This window comes from Alnus glutinosa, chromosome 3 (genome assembly GCF_958979055.1).
Source record: "Alnus glutinosa chromosome 3, dhAlnGlut1.1, whole genome shotgun sequence".
Taxonomy (NCBI): domain Eukaryota; kingdom Viridiplantae; phylum Streptophyta; class Magnoliopsida; order Fagales; family Betulaceae; genus Alnus; species Alnus glutinosa.
The window spans coordinates 17008882-17030155 of NC_084888.1; the positions used below are offsets into that span (position 1 = coordinate 17008882).

General features: G+C 39.4%; 1 protein-coding gene across 1 annotated transcript; it reads right to left on the reverse strand.

The window, feature by feature from the left end:
- Positions 1–8401: 8401 nt before the first annotated feature.
- On the reverse strand, positions 8402–10805 carry LOC133864868 (coniferyl alcohol acyltransferase-like). Its single transcript, XM_062301298.1, has 2 exons — positions 10326–10805; positions 8402–9575 (listed from the first exon to the last, which is right to left on the reverse strand). Exons 1-2 carry the CDS (start codon positions 10740–10742, stop codon positions 8610–8612), a joined length of 1383 nt encoding a protein of 460 aa, XP_062157282.1. The 5' UTR covers positions 10743–10805; the 3' UTR covers positions 8402–8609.
- Positions 10806–21274: the final 10469 nt, after the last annotated feature.

Below are 21274 nucleotides of genomic sequence, written 5' to 3' on the forward strand. Positions count from 1 at the left end.
CACATGCCTTGATTGACTCTTTGACATTTGAGAATACCATGCTTTTTTATATTGTTGATGCACTAGAGAATAAATTAAAAGAATCAGAGGATCTCTTGGAAAAATTCTCTAGTAATAATTTGAAAAGTATGCTTTGTATTCATACAGATATTTCTAACAAGCCTGATTTAATTGTTAATGACTTAAGTACTTTTACTTCACATGCATCTAATTCTAAATTAGATTCTATTGATATTAAGCCTGTGATAGAAGATACAGCTTGTTTAGATAATTCTTGTTTAACTAATCATGTGATGCCTACCCCCAAGGAATCAGGAATACAAGGTAAGTTTATTCCTAAATGTCATAATTGTGGGAAGATTGGTCATATTAGGCCAAATTGTTATTTGTTGAAATCCCACGGGCCTTGGATTAAGCAGGATGCTATGAGGAAAAGTGAAGTTGAAGTTTCTTCCTCATCAAAATATGTCCCTCCGCATAGGAGACATATAAAAAGGAAGGGCAATATTGTTTGTAAGAATGCTAACCATATTTCTGCAGAGAAAGTCAAGCAGCATTCCAACAAAAGAAGCCTACTCACCTGTCATCACAGCGGCATCACCGGTCACATTTTACCCAAATGTCCACAGCTCCAAGCTCAAAAGAAGAAGGCTCAGAGGAAGTTGCCTACTAAGACCACATCAGGTACTTTACCTTCGGCAGGACATCTGGTTCCATGGCATCAGTGGCAACAACAGCTGTCTGTTTCGAAGAACACATCAAGGCATTACAAGAAAAAGCCGTAAAAGCCCGATAGCAACCATGCCTATAAAGGGTTGCTGAGCTTGTTATGGGGGATGCTGAGGAGAATGGACAGTATGAGCAATACCCAATCACATCTACCACGGGTACACTAGGGTTGGGTCAGAAAGGATGAGACCATTCACCCCTTGAGGGGGAGTGGACTCACCTAGTATAGGTGCAGTCTCACCATGCCTAGGATTTTGGTTCCTAAATCCTAGTGCATACAAGGTATGTTTGCATTGCATTGATTGTCATATCTAACATATCCTATTTTTGCCTTGCATTCTGTTTGAGGAACCACATTTTCTATCCCTAGATTTTCTCTGGGTTGCTTTGAGAATTTTCTACAAGTACATTCTAGGGATGAGAAAGAAAGCATGTCACTGCTTTTTTGTCTTGGTATAGTCAAACCTCTTTCCCTGAGGACAGGTTTGCTCTTACCAACATGCTTTGTCTAGACATATGTTCTTTTCCTTTTAAGCGTGTCTTTGTTGTTTTTTCACATTTATTAAAAAAAAAAAAAAGGCGGGGGGAGAAAGATGTAGATATATATTCCTGTATTTAGCTTTTTAGATATCTTATGTATTTTTACCTGACGTCTCAGTTCTTGGTGCATTACTCTTTTTGCTTTTATATAGCTGAGAGTTCTCCCTGCTGCATCTATTTGATAGGTAGTTGCTTTTCTCATGCGATGAAAATATGCACTATCCAAGGCTCCCTTAAGGTACATTTTTTTTTTCTATCTGACTTTTAGCTTCTGGAAATTCTAATAAGAGATTTTTTTCTTTTTTGCTAAGATGGTCAAATTGACCAGCTCGTTAGTTGAACCTAGAACCCATAAATTCTGGCGTTCTTTCCAGGTTACAGCACCAAGTGATAAAAAGCATTCAAAATTGAATAAATGCGGATAAATAAAAAGATCCACTGCTTTTGTGCTATAAATCTGTTCTTGTACTTGTCCCTATAGAAACAGTTAGTGACCAAATCATTGTGGAAATAGACGGTCACTAAAGGACGAAGTAAAAGAAAAGTGTTGTATCTTAGGGGGAGTGTATTAGATGAGGGTGGCTAGGCCCTAGTAAAATAAGGTTTGACTTTTGTCTGATCTACCATTGATTTTCTCTCTTATTTAGAAAATCCGGTTGCTTTAAGTCATATCAGTGAACTTCATACCTTATTGAGAAAGCTTTCACACACACATGTATTGCATGAGTTAAGTTTACTATTGAAAAATTTCTATCTACAAGGAAATTTTTGTGCTTATTGACTCTTAACTCTCAATAATATCTTGGTATATTTTTGAAATGTTATTTGACTGTTTTATCAATTATTTATACATGCGTGTTCTGAAGCTAACGTTAGATTTTTTTTTTCCTAAATATTTTCCTCTGTTTTTCAGCTTCTAGTGTGAAGCGTCCAGACGTGCTCGACTCTGTCGATCTCTTATCTGACAGCATGCTGTCTGGACGAGTATGTACCACGTTCGGACTCGAGCTTTTTGCTTTCTTTGCCAAACACACACACTACTTTTTGCCTGTTCTATCATGTTGTGTTGTGTATGTTTTCTCTCGGACTGATCCTGAGATTTTGGCATTCTCTACACATTTTTTCTCATTCCCAGGTATTTCCTTTGACTTTCCTTATTCTCTTAAGCTTTGGTTCTTTTTAGAATATTGGAATCTTTAATTGATTATGATTTGAGAAATTGTGCATGAATATCTTTTTCTGTCTTTATGCTGGATGGATATTACTAATCTGTGCCTTTTGGATTGCTATATCTACTTTTGTATTTCTTTATGCATCCTATTGATAGCCATCATAAAACCACATTCTTTTTGGAACTAACAGGATCTAATATTTCCTTGTGGTGTTATTTTTGGATAGATTTCTGTTTAAATTTTTTCCGGAATATGTAGTTCAGTGGCTTCTGCATAGTGTCAGACAAAGGGCTCTTTGGAAAACTGACTAGTGGAGGCTAATCAAATGTTCAAATTCCGAAGGTCTCAGAACTTAGATGAGCTCTTTCCCCCCACTCATTCAGAGTCTTTCGTAACTTCTTCCTCTAGGTCTACTCCAGCTGGAGATTCAATGGTGAATCTTCTTTATCATTTTGCAGACCACTTGTTTAGAGGATTTCATTCTGCAGATGATCAGTTTTAGGCTAGAAGATTCAAGTGATTGAAAATTTTCAGTCTATGGTTTCCTGGCTTCAGGAACAAGAAGCCAAAGTGGCTCAAATTTAGGAAATGTGATATATTGAGGTTTTAGTTTTCTCTTATGTTGATTTGAGCTTTTGATGAGACACTTTACAATTATTCTTGTTGTTTTGAATTTTAGTAATTGTGGTTTTCTCTTATACTTTGTTTACCCTTTGTCCTTTTGAGACAAAATGGGGGAGTATTTTTTGTTTTGAACCGGGAATGTATTTCCAAACCGGTCAAGTATTTTTTGTCCCAAAATGGCCAAAGGGAGAGTTTGTTAATATTTTGTATTGGCAACATTCTGGTTGACAAAAACACTTTATATAACGGTTGCTTTTTAATAGGATTATCGGTTTTATTTAAAGTCTTCAAGTAATATGACTAGTGTCTCATTTCATGCCATGTGTATGGTCACAAGTTTCTAAGAAGATGTCCATGAAGATTTAATACAGTTTCCAAGTTAGAACAGCCAGTTCCTGTGCAACCGTCCGGACGGGCCTTTCAAGGCGTCCAGACGCCCCACAGTGTCTAGAAGCTTCCACCATTGCAGCTGTCCGGATGACCGAGTTACACCGTCTGGATGCTAGGTCAAGCTATTCAGATTCTGAGTAGAAATTGGATTTCATGTTCAGATACGGATTGGGAAACAGCAACCGTCCGGACGGAAGGGCAACACCGTCCAGACACTTTTCAGGTTTCCAGGAAGATTTCTGCACACGTCTTAGTGTTTTTATCATAACTCTTTGCTCGAGTATCAGATTGAGACAAAATTGGTGTCGTTGGAAAGCTAAGAAAAACTCCTACAACATGAATATCAAGATAGTAAATAGAAACGTCCGGACGGCCCACCGTCAGGACGGAAAGAGAGTAGCGTTCGGAAGGCCGCCAGAAATTTGAGAAATTTCGGAATTCCTTTTGAGACACGGAAACAGTTGACCGTCCGGACACCCTTTGCTTGCCGTTCGGACACCACCCAGAGGACTCCAATTTTGAGTAGAATTAGGGTTCTGAAGCCTATAAATAGAGGCCACTAGGCATTTGTTTTGTACAGAATTCGGTATTGAATTATCTTAGCTTTGAGAGGGTGTTTAGGGAGAATTGAAGATTCACTAGCTCTTAAGCCGTTGTCGGTGTGTGCTCAACAGTTCGTGTGAAGTCTATCTTAGGGGTCGGCCCTAAGATAAAGGAATCCATCAAAGACCCCTTCAAATAGGAGACTTGGTTGAGAAGCGTTCATGATTGGGTTCGTGTTATAGTTAAAGGTTTGACTATTGTAATAGGTTTTGTGAGTACGAGTGCTTTGTAACTTGTTTTGTTTTTGGATAGTGGAGTTCCTGGATTTGGCTGCCCCGGAGTGGTTTTTCTCTTCATAGAGTTTCCACTTCATCAACAAATATCTTGTCTTCTTTAAATTCCGCATTTAAGATATTTTGTTGCACACAAACACACACTTGGTTCTTTTAGAAGTCAATATTTATTTTCACTTGATACTTCCATACTACTATCACCTAATCCATCGTACAATCTTGATACCCTTTTTTTTATTTTTTTATTACTTTTTAAGAGAGGCAACCTGAAACTGAGATCACACAAGATATAAATACTTAGGTATTGGACAGTCAGCAGGTCCAGACGATAACGTATGTTACATTTGATATTCCAATGCAGCAGGGGGCAACACTTTGGCTGTGCAAGACACTGAGTCACGTAGTGTCGGAAGGGAAAGATCTTCAGTAGGCAGTCAACCAGGTTAGCTCCCAACATGATTAACTAATTAACAAAGCGTGCTTTTTTTTTTTCTTTTTTTCTTTTTTTTTTTTCATTATACAGTTGAAAATTTTATGTATATCATTACTAGTTTCTCATATATAGTTGTGTAACACATTTAATCTGAATCACTAATGTAGGTGCCACGCCCTCGCCCCAGAACGATGATCTGCATGAGTGACTATGTATGTAGGATATGAATTTATGTTAGCAATCGTAACATACCGTATTAGTATTCTTTTGAATGTAGGTGGGAAATCAAAGTTTATAAATGATGTAAATACTGTTCATATCGTTTTATCGGCTGGACTTAATCAGTTTGTGATTGTAGGTAACTCATATATTATGTTTGGAATTACTTTGAACGCTTTGGGGTTTGTATTATATATGTTTGGCTTTGATGTTGATACGTCGTCTTACTTGTTAATGTTTTGTTTATGGCTTGATGTACATCAATCTATATTAATAATTTATGAGTGCATGGAGTTTGGATTATGAGTTTATGTGATCGTTTATGAGTGTATGAATATGTAAACATTATTCTTGTTATATTAGGTATTACCAAGAAAAAAAAAACTAATGATTTTTTTATTTTTATTATTTGGAGTCGTTTTTCATATAAAATGAGTCCAACCGTTGAAGTCACTTTCATTTAAAACGACTTCAAATAATTTGAGTCGTTTTGGTAAAAATGATTCTAATTAGAGTTGTTTGAACAGTAAAACAACTCTAACCTAGAGTCCAAATGCTATAAGTTAAGTTGTTTTCTAACCGACTCAAAAAAAAAAAAAAAAAAAAACCGACCTAAAACGATTTGAGTCATTTTTATTGCCAAAAAAGAATATAAAAAACAGGACTCAAAAGACTGGATTTTTTGTAGTGTTACTTGATCTGCCGTGCTCAGTTGGTCCCTATCTTCAAGGCCAACAACTTTTTGGCTATGTAAATGGCGAAATCCCATGTCCACCTGAACTTATTTTTGCTTCGACCATTGATTCTTATTCCTCTGTTTTAGTCAAGAACCCGACTTATACCTTATGGTTTCATCAAGATAAAATCATTTTCAGTGACATAATTTCTTCCCTCACAGAAGGCATTTTGGCTCATATTGTAGGTCTTTAAACTTCCCGTGATGTTTGGGTTCTATTAAAGAAAATATTTTCTTCCCAATCGAAAGCTCGCATTATGCAGATCTGCTATTAGTTGGCTACCACGAAGAAAGGTGGTCTCTCGGTGGCTGATTATTACTTTCAGAAAACCCAAAATTTGGAACCCATCATGGCAATTGTTGAGTAACCTTTAAAAGACTAGAGTTAGTTTCTTATCTTCTTTTTGAGCTTAGTACATAATATCATCCTTTGACTGCATCAATTACTACCCATATGGATCCTATCTCTCTGGAAGATTTATATGGACACTTGTTGACATATGAACAACGAATAAAGTAGAATAATTCATCTTTTGATTTGTCCATCTCTCTGTTCAATTTTGCTAAACGTCATTCCAATTCATCTAGCAAACAACAAAAGCATATTTCTGCAAACAATGGCTCCTTTGGTGGTCGAGGTCGTGTACGTAGCCCTCCTCCTGATTTTTTCAGTCACCATGGTTCTGCTAATAGGCCTACCTATCAGGTCTGTCTCAAATATAGACATACATCAACAAAGTGTTACCATAGGTTTGATCATGCCTACCAATGTGAGCCTCCTCCTCCCTCTACTTTTCTCACCACACCTCACACACCACTTGATTTGAACTGGTATCCTGATACGGGATGTACGAACCATTTAATCAATGATATATATTTCAAACCTCAATCTCTGAGCTAAGAAGTACAAAGGCAATGAGCAGCTTTGTGTCAGCAATGGCTAAGGTCCGGAGATTCTCCATACTGGTTTATTCGATATAATCATGTACACATTGAGTTTCACCCTTTTGATTTTTGTGTTAAGGACCTTCGTACAGGGAGTTTACTACTGCAAGGCCCGAGTATATCATGGCCTTCCTCTTCGCCCATCCCTCATTCTCCTACTGCATTTCTTGGTGAGTGAGTATCGGTGGATACATGGCATTGCCGTCTACTTCATCCCGAACTCAACATTATTTGTAGTGTTCTGTCCAACCACTGTCTTTCAGCTTTGTCCCATAAGCCTACTCAAGTGTGTACTACTTGTCAATAAGCATTTCCTAAAATTCCAGTTCAGTCCATTTATACCCCCTCCAATCTCTCCAAGCACGTTGAAAATTATGCTACAAGCTTTTCAACCTACAAACATTTTGTGTCACATTTTGGTGGTAAAGCATGTTGGATTTATTTAAATTAAAATAAATAAATAACATAATTTTGAGAATTTCAAATAATTACGAAATATATTTCATTTAAGGATTTGAAAGTTACAAAAGAGATTTAAAGATTTGATGGTTACAAAATAGTTTAATATGCTATTTAAGGATTTTGTGGTTACAAGAGAGGTTAATATGCTATTGAAGATGTCCGCTAAGTTGGATTTGGTGGTTATAATTTTGACCATTATTATTTTGGGAGGAATGCAAGACTTCCTTTTGGTGTTCTTTTAGTGTACGTCAATTTGAAAGGACATAAATGTAATAAAAAAATTACATTTATATCATTCTGGATGACATGAATGCAATTTTTTAATTTTTTTTATTACATTTATATCATTCTAGATGGACACCAGAAGAATACTAGAAGGAGTTCTATCATTCCTGTTATTTTGGACATTGGATTGTACAAAATGATTATAAATATGACTCTTTGGTCATATGCAAAGAAGATACAAGCCAATAGCTTCTCTTTCTTGTCTCATACTAATTTCTTTTGTGCAATTCTTTATATGGGTAATTTATTGTTACTCTATAAAGTGTTATTCTACAGTAATATTTGAGCTTCATTGATCCTCAGAGCTATTTTGTCATATACCATTAGCACTTAGAAAGGAGACAAAACACGTTATAAAGATATTGTTATTGTGATCAAGCCCTTGAAGTCCTAATTATTTTGTTGCCTTCATATTTCCCTATATTTCATTATATATATTTTTTAAATAAAGTATAGATTAAATTTATTCATTTTTATAAGCTTAATTAATTTTTGTGATAAGTGATGATTTAACATATATATATATATATATATATATATATATATATATATATATATATATATATATATATAGTATTAGAATAGACATTATGAGTTCGAGCTATGTCTTTATTATTTATTTTTTATTTTAATTAAATATTAATTTTATGTGTTCATCCTCGCTTATATTTTAAAAGGTTAAGTCCAACGGGAAGGAAGACATTACACATCCGTCACCTACTGGTCCATATCCTGCTTTTTGGTGTGTTTTTTTCTACTGTCATTCAGCTACTTTTGCACTGCATGCACGATCATGCAAAACTGCTTCGACGAGTACAGAAAGCAGTTGATCGAAGAAAAGACTTGAGGGAAGTAAGAAAACAAACATGTCAAGAAAACGTTAACAAACACCCATATATGTTCTTGTTTTCTAGCGGATAAAGACAGAAAACACCCCAAGAAAGCGTTAACAATTACATATATAATAATCTATATAAAAAAAAAAAAAAAAATTACATATATAATAAGGTCTGATGGTTGGCTGGTACAGTTGAAAAAGATCATTATCATCATATATAACTCATAATTAAGTTATCAATATAAATAGGCCGGCACGATTGACAAAATATATGAGTTCGATCAACTACAAATTAAATGAAATACACCACATTTATAGCATTCTAAACTGAACAAGGGGCACGCAATATACGGTACTGAACGACGTAGGCATGTACAAAGCATATAAGTAGTATACTCTTCTAGTCAAAGTTGAGATAAGTAGATGTCAAGGGTCTAAAGACATCGGCAGCCTCAGCCTCAATCAACTCCACCTGCCCTTTCAAGAGGTGCATGTACACCACCCAGTCTCCGTTCCCCGTCGGGCTTGGCATCGGCATCACATACCCGGCGTCCCCTCCCCATGGAAAATGGTACGACCCAAAACCCGGCATACCCCACCCGAAATCCACCTTACACACTGGGAACCTTTGCCCGGACGACACCACAAAAGCCGGTCCGTCTTCAGTCCCACTACAATATATCTTTGCCAAACCGGGCACCGGCCGATGAGCCTCCACCCAATCTATGAGGCCCAAGAAATGCTCCTTTGTCACCGCACCTTCCAAGAATTCATGAACTTCATCTGCTACCCTGTCCAATGGTTCTTCATTAAGCTCGTCCACTTGCTTGGCACCGTAGGGTATGGAGAGCACATTTCCAAAGTAAGAACCCATGAGTAAAGCTTTATGTTCATCTCCATCATCAGTCAACCTTGTCCTTCCGTCAACAACAACGCCCATCTTGGTTATCTTTTTGTCTACATTTTTAGTAATAGCCCACTTGGCAACCATCTTCCACAATAATGCACAGAAAGACTCTAGTTTGGTCCTCCGGCACCCCTTGGTGCTGGATAGTGATTGGAGCCGGCTGAGTTGTTCGGCCGTAATGTAGTATATGCGGCTGATGAGATAATCGGAATCAGGTTGTGGATCTTTGGGAGGAGGCAGTTTGTTTACGGGGACGTACATATCGTCCAAGGAGGGATGAATGGACCCGGGGCGTCGAGGGTTGAGTAAAGATCGACGGAAAGATGGTCGAGTAGAGATTGGTTTAGACTGAGCCATCTCAGCCCATGAGACAAGAAACATGTTGGCCGAGTAGGCGTCTGCTACTCGGTGGTCAAACGTGCACGCCACCACCAGCCCACCACATCTGAGCTCAGTAGCCTGCAACGACACGTTTTCATAGATAGTAGTAGTAAATCATGTGGAGTGAAAAAACAAAATAAATTAAAACAAAACAAAACGTATGTGCCCCACCTCCTTTTTCTTTTCTTTTTGTTTTGTTTTGTTGTTCTTTTCTTCATGGCATTTTTTTTTAGTTGTCTTGCAGTGGTAGTTTTGGCTCTGTTGGGTGTATAGTTATTCTTTGTCTCAACTGCTCTAGTTTCCTTTTCTATCTGCAGTTTTGCAGTTGTATTCTTTAAGTGGTTTTGTTTGAGGCCTATTGGCTTTTGGGCGTTTATTTGCCTGTTGTACAGTTTGAAGGTTTTGTGATAGGGCTCGTGGGTTGTTTGTTCCCATTGCCTTGAGAGCAGCTTGTACCTTTTGGTGGGATTCTTTTGGTGTTTGGTTTATAAAGATTTTGATTCTTCCAAAAAAAGAAAAAAATATGGCAAGAAGTAAAAAGGATCTCTGAAGTTTAGGGACACTATCGTCATTTTGATTTCTTGTGTGTGAACATCGATAGGCCAAAATTCAAACAGCTATCTTTACTTTTGGATTATCTGAGGTTGCATTAATTAAAGATGTTTCATGTTTCTAACGTGGGGGATATTTGTGTTTGTGTCCCATGAAACATATGGCCGGAATGTATTTGTGAAACATAGGTATACCAAAACAAAAAAAAAAAAAAAAACCAGAGGGAGATATTTGTGTTTGTGGGGCATGCATGCACATGAAACAGATGTGGCAAACCTGGACAGCGAAGATTCCGTGCTTCTTCTCCGGCACAAGTTTGCCTTCGACGGTGTCGTCAGGGTTATACAAGTTGAGGTCTTTAAGGTCAACCTCTGCAAAAGCTTCGACAAAGTCTACCCCACGGTTGTTGCAGAGAAGCTCAGGTTCACCAACAGAGTTTTGGACCACCTCACTGGCAAACGCATAATGGGATACCAGAACTTGGGCCAAGGCCTTCTTCAGAGCCCCGGCCATGGATTCAAACGTCAGGTTGGTAGGGTTCTTGTAACAGAAAAACACACCCACGTCGACAGGGGGAAGAAGCAAGTCTAGGTTGGATAGTGGCAGCCAATGCTCTTGCAATGGAAGCACTGCAGCCACCACCTCTCTCTTCCTCACACTCACAATGAACTTTCCACCTCCACTGGCACCCATGCTTACTTAATTATATATGCTTCAAGTTTTGGAGAGAAAGTTGGGAGTAATTGATATATGGGTGATGGATGGGTTAGATAGGGAGATGGGGAAGTATATATATAGGCGCAACTATGAGACTTAAAATAATTTGGCACTCACATTAGTGGGATCCATCTGAGGTGAGTCCCACCAATACGAGTGATTATGAAATCTGTTTTGTAGGTAGCTTTTTTTCAAATAATCCTAACCAGTTAGTAAGGGTTATTAGCCTATGAGATATAGTTGCAACAACCCCACAATTTTTAAAACCTTATCTTCTCTCCCGTTAAATTACATAATTGGGTATTAATTATTGGTAGCAGGAATCTTTGTCCTTGCCAAGAACAATGGCAAACCATGTACGGTACCACAAGGGAGTGCTATTAATTACTATATATTATTATTATTATTATTATTATTTTTATTTGATTCGTATTGCGTGCAGATACATAAAGACACTGGCGGCGTTAGGGGAAAACATGGAATTAAGATCCCCTCAAATTCTTTGCCCAAATTTGATAGAATTCGAGCAGGTAGTTGTAAGTGAGCATTTATAAGACCCACCTGACCAAATAAAAGTTGGGCTGCCCAACTGCTTATCCGGTCAGGTGAATCTCATAAATGCTTACTCACAACAACCTGTCCAAATTGTATCAAATTCGGGCAAAGAATTTGAGGGGATCCTGATCCGAAAACATGACCCTTGGCCTCACAAAATACCCGGATACAAAAATATATTAAGGCTATCATGAATTCATAATAGGAATAAATGCAAATTAAAATTAAGTTTTGTTGTTTGGAGTTTTGATAAATAGGTCCTTAATCGAGATTTAGTTCATGCCAGCAAAAAATTTGACAGAACTTGTACATTAATATTTGCATCTCAGCACTAATTATATTGTGACAAGTGTCACTTACAATAAAAAAAAATATTTAAAACCAAATATAAAATATATATATATATATATATATATAAAAAGAGAGAAAAAAAAATTCGTTTTATTTAAGAGATCCTGGTCTCAGTATTCTATTTCTACTTTCCCTATTTCTGTGAATTAGGGATTAATTGCAGATGAAGAAGTTTCATCAATAAAGGAAGAGCCAATTAAAGATCAATCAGTACTTACTGTACGTGACAGTGATAGGGGATCAAATTCCTCAGTATGAGCAGTTCAACGGCCACGGTGACTCTGCCGGTGCCTTTGAAATTGAACTTCGTGATTCGATTTAGAGCCAACGTTATGGGGAAATTGGTGAAGCCCAAGTTCTACAAGAGGATTGAGTGTTCTGTCACCTATAATCTGAAAAAGCTCAACGTAGCAATCTCGTTTGTTGGGGATAAATTTCACTCAATCCGATCCAAGGAGGAGATAAACATTTAACAATTACTATAAAAAAATCAGATATCAGTTATCTCAGTAAATTCGGATTTGGACTCTATTCCAAGTTGAATTAAAGTGAGCAGTCATAGTCCGATCAGTACGTGATCGTATCCCCAAGAGAATTGGGATAGGACTCTTATTAGTCCAAGTATAGTTTGATCAGTAGTTCTATTCCTGGTGGAATTGGGATAGGACTCGTGGTCCAATCAGATCAGAAGTCAAATAAAGGATCAAAGTCCAATTAGAACTCTGACAGCAGTTCTTGATCAATAAGGAGCAGGAATCCTAATTCAGGTTTGACTCCACATCTTTGCCTATAAATAGACCTATACCCCAAGTATAAACGCAGATTCAATATTTTATGCACAGAGTATTATTTTTCCACAGAAACTAATTTAGGCATCAGAGAGGACCCCTGGAAGGGTTCCTTAGTTTTTGTTGTTTTGTAGAATTATTGAGGAGCGTGAAGAACATCAGAAGAACGTATAGATTCACCACATACCGGAAACTGTACCAATAGTTTGGCGCCGTTTGTGGGAAAAGATTATTTGTTCCTCATAAAAGAAAAAGAAGATCTAGCATAGTGATGAACACACGTTCCGGAAGCCAGACCAACTGATAGCCCGGAGCCCCACTAGAATCTGTTATGCAAAATAATCCACAGCCCCCACCGCCCAATGGAGACTAGGATCGCATAGCAGAGTTAGAAGCTCAGATTGAAGCCTTGAATGCCGAATTGTTGCGTAGGAGGCCGGGACAGCCCATCTTGAGATGAATAGGGATGAGTGTGAGGAAGAAGATCACAACAGCAACACTAACCCGCAGAGGGAGGATGACCACCAAGGAGATCTGAGCAGAGTTATTGCCGACTTGGAGAGAAGGTCCACGTACATGGAGATGGAAAGAAGGACAAAAGCAGATCTATAGTCGTGGACAAGCTTCTAATGGGTACAGACTCACCCTTCACCAGGCGAGTAGCAGACTATCGGCTACTCGAGAAGTTCAAGCTACCTCAAATTCTAAGTTATGCTGGAGACGGGGATCCTCTAGATCACCTAGAGAATTTTCGAGCTCATCTAGACCTTCATGGGACACTTGATAAAGTAACGTGCCGAGCCTTTCCCTTTACTCTTTCGGGGAATGCCCGGGATTGGTTCAAGAAGCTGCCCCCGAATTTTGTTGATCAGTTCAAGGAGTTGTCCAAGATATTCCTAACGGAGTTTCTAGATTTCCAGACAAAGAAGAAGCCTTTGAGATATTTGTTATCGTTGCACCAGCAAAGCAACGAGAGTCTTAAGGAGTTTATGGCTTGGTTCAACCGAGAGAAGGTTATGGTCGAAGATCCGACCGAGGATATGATTTTTGCTGCCATTTATCAGGGAATTTCACCCGAGGAGCCTTCGATGAAGAAGTTGGTCCGGAAGCAACCGAGTACCTTGCAGGGCCTAATGGATAAGGTAGAAGAATTCGTCAATCAGGAAGAGACTCTAAAGGCTATGGCTAGTTCTAGGCTACCCCAAGAGACAACCCCGGAAAAGAAAAGGAAAGAGTTCAGAAAAGTTGATAGGGAAGAGCAGAGGCCGGTAAAGAAGTTCAAAGATTACAACTTTACACCTCTCAGTGACGAGATATCAGAAGTCCTTATGGAGATCAAAAGAGATCCGACATTTTAGGAACCACAAAAGATACCAGGTAATCCTCGTTACAGGAATGCAGCCAAGTATTGTGGTTTTCATAAACAAGTAAGTCATTACACCGAGAGGTGCGTAACCCTAAGGTTGTTAATAGAAGAATTCATAAAGAATGGCAAGCTGGTTCGGATTTGGGGAGAGTAAAGAAACCAGTTAAGAAATAACCGGCCCCGAAATCATCGGGACTATCAGCCCCGAGATCAGCAGCCACGGGATTATTATCCCCGAGACCGTCCTCAGCTAGACGAAAGGGATCAGGAGAATGATCCCTAAGATGACATAGAAATAAGAGAGGACCGAGGAAGCAGAAGCCCACTGCGTAGAGAGCCGAGGCAACAACAGAATCTGCCCGTGATTATGTAGAAAGGAATCTCAGGAATTTCAGGCTAGACTTTTATTTTTAGCATTTATGTTTGCAAAGAACTAGACTTTTATTTTTAACTCAGACTAGTTATAATTAAGACAAAAAATTCCTCAGATTTGGGAATAAGTATTTTCAGAATAAAAGAATAGAGCTGGCTTAAGCATCAGAGTGTTCTAGGTCTAGGGACCGGGAACCCGTTGATGTCGTTTCTTTTGTAGGTAAAGCGTCTTGGATCAGTCCTAACCGAGAGCAAGAAGAAAGCCTCTCGGATCAGTCCTAGCTGAGAGTAAGAAGAAAACTCTTGGATCAGTCCTAGCCAAGAGCAAGAAGAAAAATCTCTCGGATCAGTCCTAGCCGAGAGCAAGAAGGAAAAGCTCTCGAATCAGTCCTAGCCAAGAGCAAGAAGATCTTCTTGGTTCAGTCCTAGCCAAGAGCAAGAAGCAAAGCCTCTCAGATTAGTCCTAGCCGAGAGCAAGAAGAAAAACCTCTCGAATCAGTCCTAGCCGAGTGTAAGAAGAAAAATCTCGGATCAGTCCTAGCCGAGAGCAAGAAGAAAACTCTCGGATCAGTCCTAGCTGAGATTAAGACCAAAACTATGGGATCAGTCCTAGCCGAGAGTAAGAACAAAACTCTCGGATCAGTCCTAGCCGAGAGTAAGAAGAAAACTCTCAGATCAGTCCTAGCCGAGAGTAAGAAGAAAACTCTCAGATCAGTCCTAGCCGAGAGTAAGAACAAAAATCTCGGATCAGTCCTAGCCGAGAGCAAGAAGAAAACTCTCGAATCAGTCCTAGCTGAGATTAAGAAGAAAACTCTCGGATCAGTCCTAGGCAAGAGTAAGAACAAAACTCTCGGATCAGTCCTAGCCGAGAGTAAGAAGAAAACTCTCAGATCAGTCCTAGCCGAGAGTAAGAACAAAACTCTCAGATCAGTCCTAGCTGAAAGTAATAAGAAAATCTCTCAGATTGGTCCTTGCCGAGAGCAACAAGAAAGCATCTAGAATCAGTCCTTGCCGAGAGAAAGAAAGAAAGAGAGCCAAGGGGGTTGGATTTAACCCTCGAGTTTTATAGGTTTTCAGGAGTTAGCCATTCTAAGAGATTGGGAGAAAACCCTAAAGAAAAACAAGAAGGTAATGGGGGGTCTGATTTAACCCTCTGATTTTGCAGGTTAGAAGGTTTTCAGAAGGAGACAAAGCTCGGGTTTCCTTAGACATAAAATTCCCATTATTCAAGCAAGCTTCGGATAAGGGAATTGGGGGGTAACTGTTGGGGATAAATTCCACTCAACCCGATCCAAGGAGGAGATAGACATTTAGCAACTACTATAGAAAAATTAGGTATCAGTTATCTCAGTAAATTTAGATTAGGACTCTACTCCAAGTTGAATTGAAGTAAGCAGTCATAATCCGATCAGTACGTGATCCTATCCCCAAGAGAATTGGGAAAGGACTCTAATTAGTCCAAGTATAGTTTGATCAGTAGTCTTATTCTTGGTGGAATTGGGATAGGACTCGTGGTCCAATCAGATCAGAAGTCAAATAAAGGATTAAAGTCCAATTAAAACTCTGACAGCAGTTCTAGATCAACAAGGAGCAGGAATCCTAATTTAGGTTTGACTCCACCTCTTTGCCTAGAAATAGGCCCATACCCCAGGAATAAACGCAGACTCAATATTTTATGCACAGAGTATTAATTTCCCACATAAGCTAATTTAGGCATCGGAGAGAACCCCCGGAAGGGTCCCTCAGTTTTTGTTATTTTGTAGAATTATTGAGAAGCTTGAAGAACATCAAAAGAATGTGCAGATTCACACCATATCGGAAACTGTACTGAAAATTGAAATTGATTTCTAAATAAACAGCAAGTGTGTGCACAATGTGTCACTGATTCCTTTCCCAGTCTTCTCCATTTTGGGCAGATCTTTAACAATTTATTTGCCTGCAATTTTTAACATATCGGAGAAATTTAGATGCCCTAACCTCCGATGCCACAGCTCACTGTCATCTATGGTTGCTTTATTTCAGAAGATCTGAGGATCTGTAGTGAGACCAGGAAGACCATAGCAGTTGTCGGCATTTCTTTTTCCCCCCATAAGCCATTTGCCATTACTGTCAAATATGTTACATTCCTTTTTGGAGAATTGCACCACCAAATCATTGTCGCAGAATTGGCTAATGCTGAGGAGATTTGCCATGAGCCCTTCTACATAAAGAGCTTCCTGAGATGTTCTGAGGCTTGGAATGTCGATGATTCCTTTTCCAATGACTTTGGATTGGCTTCCATCTTCATAGGTGATCTGTCCACCTTTGCCCATCTGCACTTCTTTTAGTAAGGTCTTGTCACCTGTCATGTGTTTAGAACAACCACTATCCAAATACCACAAACAAGTATCAAGAATTTTCAGTGCAGTATGAGAAACTAAACACAAATCATCTTCCTTTTTGACCCAGATTTGTTTGGAAGCTTTCTTATGATTATTGACCAGGACAGATCTTTGCTCATTAGGGGTGAGGTTTGCTAACTTCTCACTAATGAGCTTAACTTGATCACTTAACATATTGACTTGCTCGTCAAAACCTGGTTCATCTTTTCTAGGGACAAGAGTTTTGTTCCAAGGTTTTTGAGACCTAATCTAGAAACAATTTGGGCGAATATGACCAGTAACATCACAGTGATGACATGTAGGTATAGACTGATTTTCCCCTTTATCCCCACAAATAGAATGAGTATGATTATGAGACATGATAGGCTTAATGAACATGGTTCTATTAACACTCAAGAAATGAATCTAACCAGAATGTACAAAACTCTGATACCAATTGAAAATTGAAATTGACTTCTAAAATAAACAGTAAGTGTGTGCATAATGTGTCAACAAAAATAATAATGCGGAAATTAAATGACACAGAGATTTTTGTTGACGAAGTGGAAACTCAATTAAGAGAAAAACCACTCCGGGGTAGCCAAACCCAGGATATCCACTATTCAGAAGACAAAGCTAGATACTAGATAGTAACACTCACATATACCCGATGCAGTGGTCGTACCTTGCTCTCTAATGTGTAACCCAACACGAACGCTTCCCAACTAGGTCTCCTACCCGAAGGGGTCTTCAATGAAATCCTTTATCTTAGGGCCGACCCCTAAGATAGACTTCAGATGTAGTGCAACAACAATACACTTGCAATGGCTTCAGAGGAAAAATAACGTCTCTGAGCAGTTGTGGAATTCAATACCGAATTCTTGCAATTCTTAATGTCCAGGGGCCTCTATTTATAGGCTGAGGTGCAGAATGGGCGACTACTGAAATATGTACGGACGCCGTCCGGACGGTGAACCTGGGCCGTCTGGACGGACAACAGTGCGACAGGATTTTCCGACAATTTCACTAAAAATCTTTCCTGTTTAAGAGCTTCGTCCGGACGGTCGCACGTCCGCTATAAGTAATTTCCATATAAGGCTTCGTGCGTCCGGACCATTGGGGATGAGCGTTCGGACGGTTGAACTTCAACACGCAATTTCCATATCTGCTATGCGCACGTCCGGGCCATGATAGGCAGTCGTCCAAACGGTTGAAGTCGAATCGGCAATTTCCATATTAGTTGCACGCACGTCCGGACCAAGGCTAATTGACGTCCAAACGTTGATATTTGAATTACGATTCTTGCCTTAAGTATGAGCGCGTTCGAACGGGAAACCACATCGTCTGGACGGGTATATCAATCTTCCTTTATTCTGAACTTGGAAAGAATCTGAAGCTGATCGATCACTAAGAGGCATTCGGACGGGCTGCTGATACGTCCGGACAGATACAGGTTGAAACAGTAGCTTCTCGATACAGTAGAGGTCCGGACGGAAAATGCACGTCGTCCAGACGGATGATGCTTGGTTTGACTGGCGTCCGGACTTTATGGTACGTCGTCCGGACGGCTGGCAGGGAACCGAAAACTTCTATCTTGAAAGTAGTGCAGAATCTTCTGACATCACTCTGAATAGTGGAATCCCTGATAAAATAGCATCCTTACAAACAAATGATTTTGTCCAAACACAAAAATGAGGCCAATAATACTAACAAACTCCCCCTTTGGCCATTCTAGGACAAAAATCACTTGACCGGTTTGGAAATACATTCCCGGTCCAAATAAAATTAATCCCCCTTTTTGTCACAAAGGGACAAAGGGTAAAACAGAGTAAATAAAAATACACAACCGTAATAAAAATTACTCCCCTTAACTGTCTCAGAAGGACCCGGGAAACAGAGTAATATAAGTCCAACAGTTTTACAGGCAAAAGGACAGGACAAAAAAAGAAAACATCAAGCTGAACGGAAGAAATAGGAGCAGCATGGTTAGGTCCTTCACAAGTATAAGAGCACACGCATGTATCCCTGTCTTGAGAAATTAGTCACAAAGCATGTCAAAATTATTCAAACATATAGTCGATAGACAAGGATAAGATAGGCACAGATTACCTGGCAAACAGAGTAACGAGAGTAGCGCTATTAGCTCATGCAATGTGTGGGTGTGTGAAGACTTTGCCCATAAGGTATGACTTTCAATATTTAGAGAGAAAACAAATGGAAGATAAGCCAAAAGTCAAACCTTATAACTTTCTAGGTCCTAGCCACCCTCATCTGATACACTCCCCTTGAGATGCAGTACCTAAGTGATTTACTTGTACCATGAAGGACAATGTAAATGTTTTACTTGCACGTAGAGGGCAAGGCATAAAGCAAATGTAGCACATAAGCAGTGAATATACACGTTAAAGCACATAATTCATATGATTAACTGCTTGTTTCTTATGGTGCTGTAAACTAAAGGGAATGCCAGAGTTTTTAGGTGCTAGGTTCAACTAGCATGTGGTCAATTTGGTCATCTTATCAAAAACTTCTTCTCTTATCCAAAAATTTTGGAAACACAAAGTCAGAGAAGGAAAGATGTACCTTTAGGGGAGTCTTTGGATAGTGCACATTTTCATCACACGAGGAAATAAGCTATCAATCATAACAAGTGAGCAGGAAACCTTTGCATATGTCAGACTTATGTTCTCAACCATATGTAAGAATAATTCATCAATGCATAGTGAACTAATAATCCAAGTAAAATACATGAGAGAGTTGACATACCTTAGAAGGGACCAACCTGCTACAACCTCCCAAATATTTTTTTTTTTCAACATCATGCTATCAGAGGACAAAAATTTCATCCTAGCATGGAACATCATATCTATGACATGGCACAAACACCAATGGCTTTTCGAAGGGACTCAAACTTGCTACCATTTAGGGGCTTGGTAAGAATGTCAGCCAATTGGTTTTCAGTGGGGATGAACGAGAGGGAGACTACCTCGGATTCCACAAGATCACGTAAGAAGTGATGTCTGATGTCGATGTGATTGGTCCGAGAGTGCTGAACAGGATTCTTGGAAATATTGATAGCACTAGTATTATCACAGTTGATAATCATAGTATCCTGAGAGAATCCGTAGTCGCCTAGTAGTGTCTTCATCCACAGTAATTGGGTGCAACAGCTACCCACAACAATATACTCAGCCTCAGTAGTGGATAGGGATATAGAGGCTTGTTTCTTGCTCACCCATGCTACAAGATTGTTCCCCACATAGAAACATCCTCCCGAAGTGCTCTTTCTATCATCAGCATTTCCAGCCCAGTCTGCATCAGAGTATCCTGGAACAACAAGATTTGTTTCACTAGAATACCAAATGCCATATAGAAGGGTATCATTGATATACTTGATGATACTCTTGACTGCAGTGAGATGGGACTCCTTCGGATTTACTTGAAAGCGAGCACAAACTCCCACACTGAAAGCAATGTCTGGTCAGCTGGCTGTAAGATACAAGAGACTCCCTATCATACTTCTGTAAAGAGATGGATCAACAGATTTTCCTGCAAGATCACTGCTAATCTTGACACTGGTGCTCATGGGAGTGCGGGCACGACTCTTTCCATCCAAACCAAATCGTTTGACTAGATCCTTAGCATACTTGGACTGAGAGATGAAGATACCTTCAGCAGTTTGCTTGACTTGAAGGCCAAGGAAGTAGTTCAGCTCACCAATCATGCTCATCTCAAATTCCTGCGTCATCTTTTCAGAGAACTCATAGGCAAGAGAGTCTAATGTAGCTCCAAAAATGATGTCATCAACATAAATTTGAGCAATGAGTTTGTGAGTACCTTGTTTCCTGATGAACAAGGTTCGATCAGCTTGTCCCCTTGTAAACCCCTTAGCTAGGAGATAAGTGGTGAGACACTCATACCATGCTCGAGGAGCCTGCTTTAGCCCATATAATGCATTCTTCAGTTTGTACACATGGTGGGGATGATGAGGATCTTGAAAACCCTTCGGCTGTTCTACATACACTTCTTCTTGAAGAACACCGTTCTGAAAGGCACTCTTCACATCCATCTGGTATAGCTTGAACCCAAGATGAAAAGCAATGGAGAGAAGAATTCTGATGGATTCTAACCTGGCAACTGAAGCAAAGGTTTCATCAAAGTCTACTCCCTCTATCTGAGTGCATCCCTGAGCAACAAGGTGAGCTTTATTCCTAACCACAGTGCCATGCTCATCTGTTTTATTCTTGAAAATCCACTTAGTACCAATGATATTATGTTCAGCAGGGTGGGGAACCAAGGTCCAAACATCATTTCTAGTGAATTGATGGAGCTCATCATGCATTGCAGACACCCATCCTTCATCCTGTAGAGCTTCATTAACTTTCTTGGGTTTTGACTAAGCAAGGTAGCAGCTGTAGAAAACTTGATTGGCTACTTCACTGTTAGGTTGAATGACTCTGCTTCTTAGCCTACGTCCTTCATTTATGGTTCCGAGGAGCTGCTGAGGAGGATGATTGTGCTTCACCCATGCTTGCTTAGGCTAATTAGCAGAAATATCCTCATCTTCGAAAGTAGTGGGAGTGATATCCGAAGTCGTGGGAGAGGGAGATTCCTCTGAAGACATGTTCGGAGAAGACTTAATAATATTAGTTGGAGCTGGATCAACTGAGTTAAGCTGATTTTCTTCACTGCTGCTTGGTCTCTCATCTTCTTCAT

Excerpts from the sequence above, each read along its gene's own strand:
- LOC133864868 (XM_062301298.1), bottom strand. The coding sequence starts at position 10,742 with ATGGGTGCCAGTGGAGGTGGAAAGTTCATTGTGAGTGTGAGGAAGAGA. Across the intron at positions 9,576-10,325 it reads ACGGAATCTTCGCTGTCCAG|GCTACTGAGCTCAGATGTGG; the intron begins GTTTGCCACATC and ends GTGTCGTTGCAG.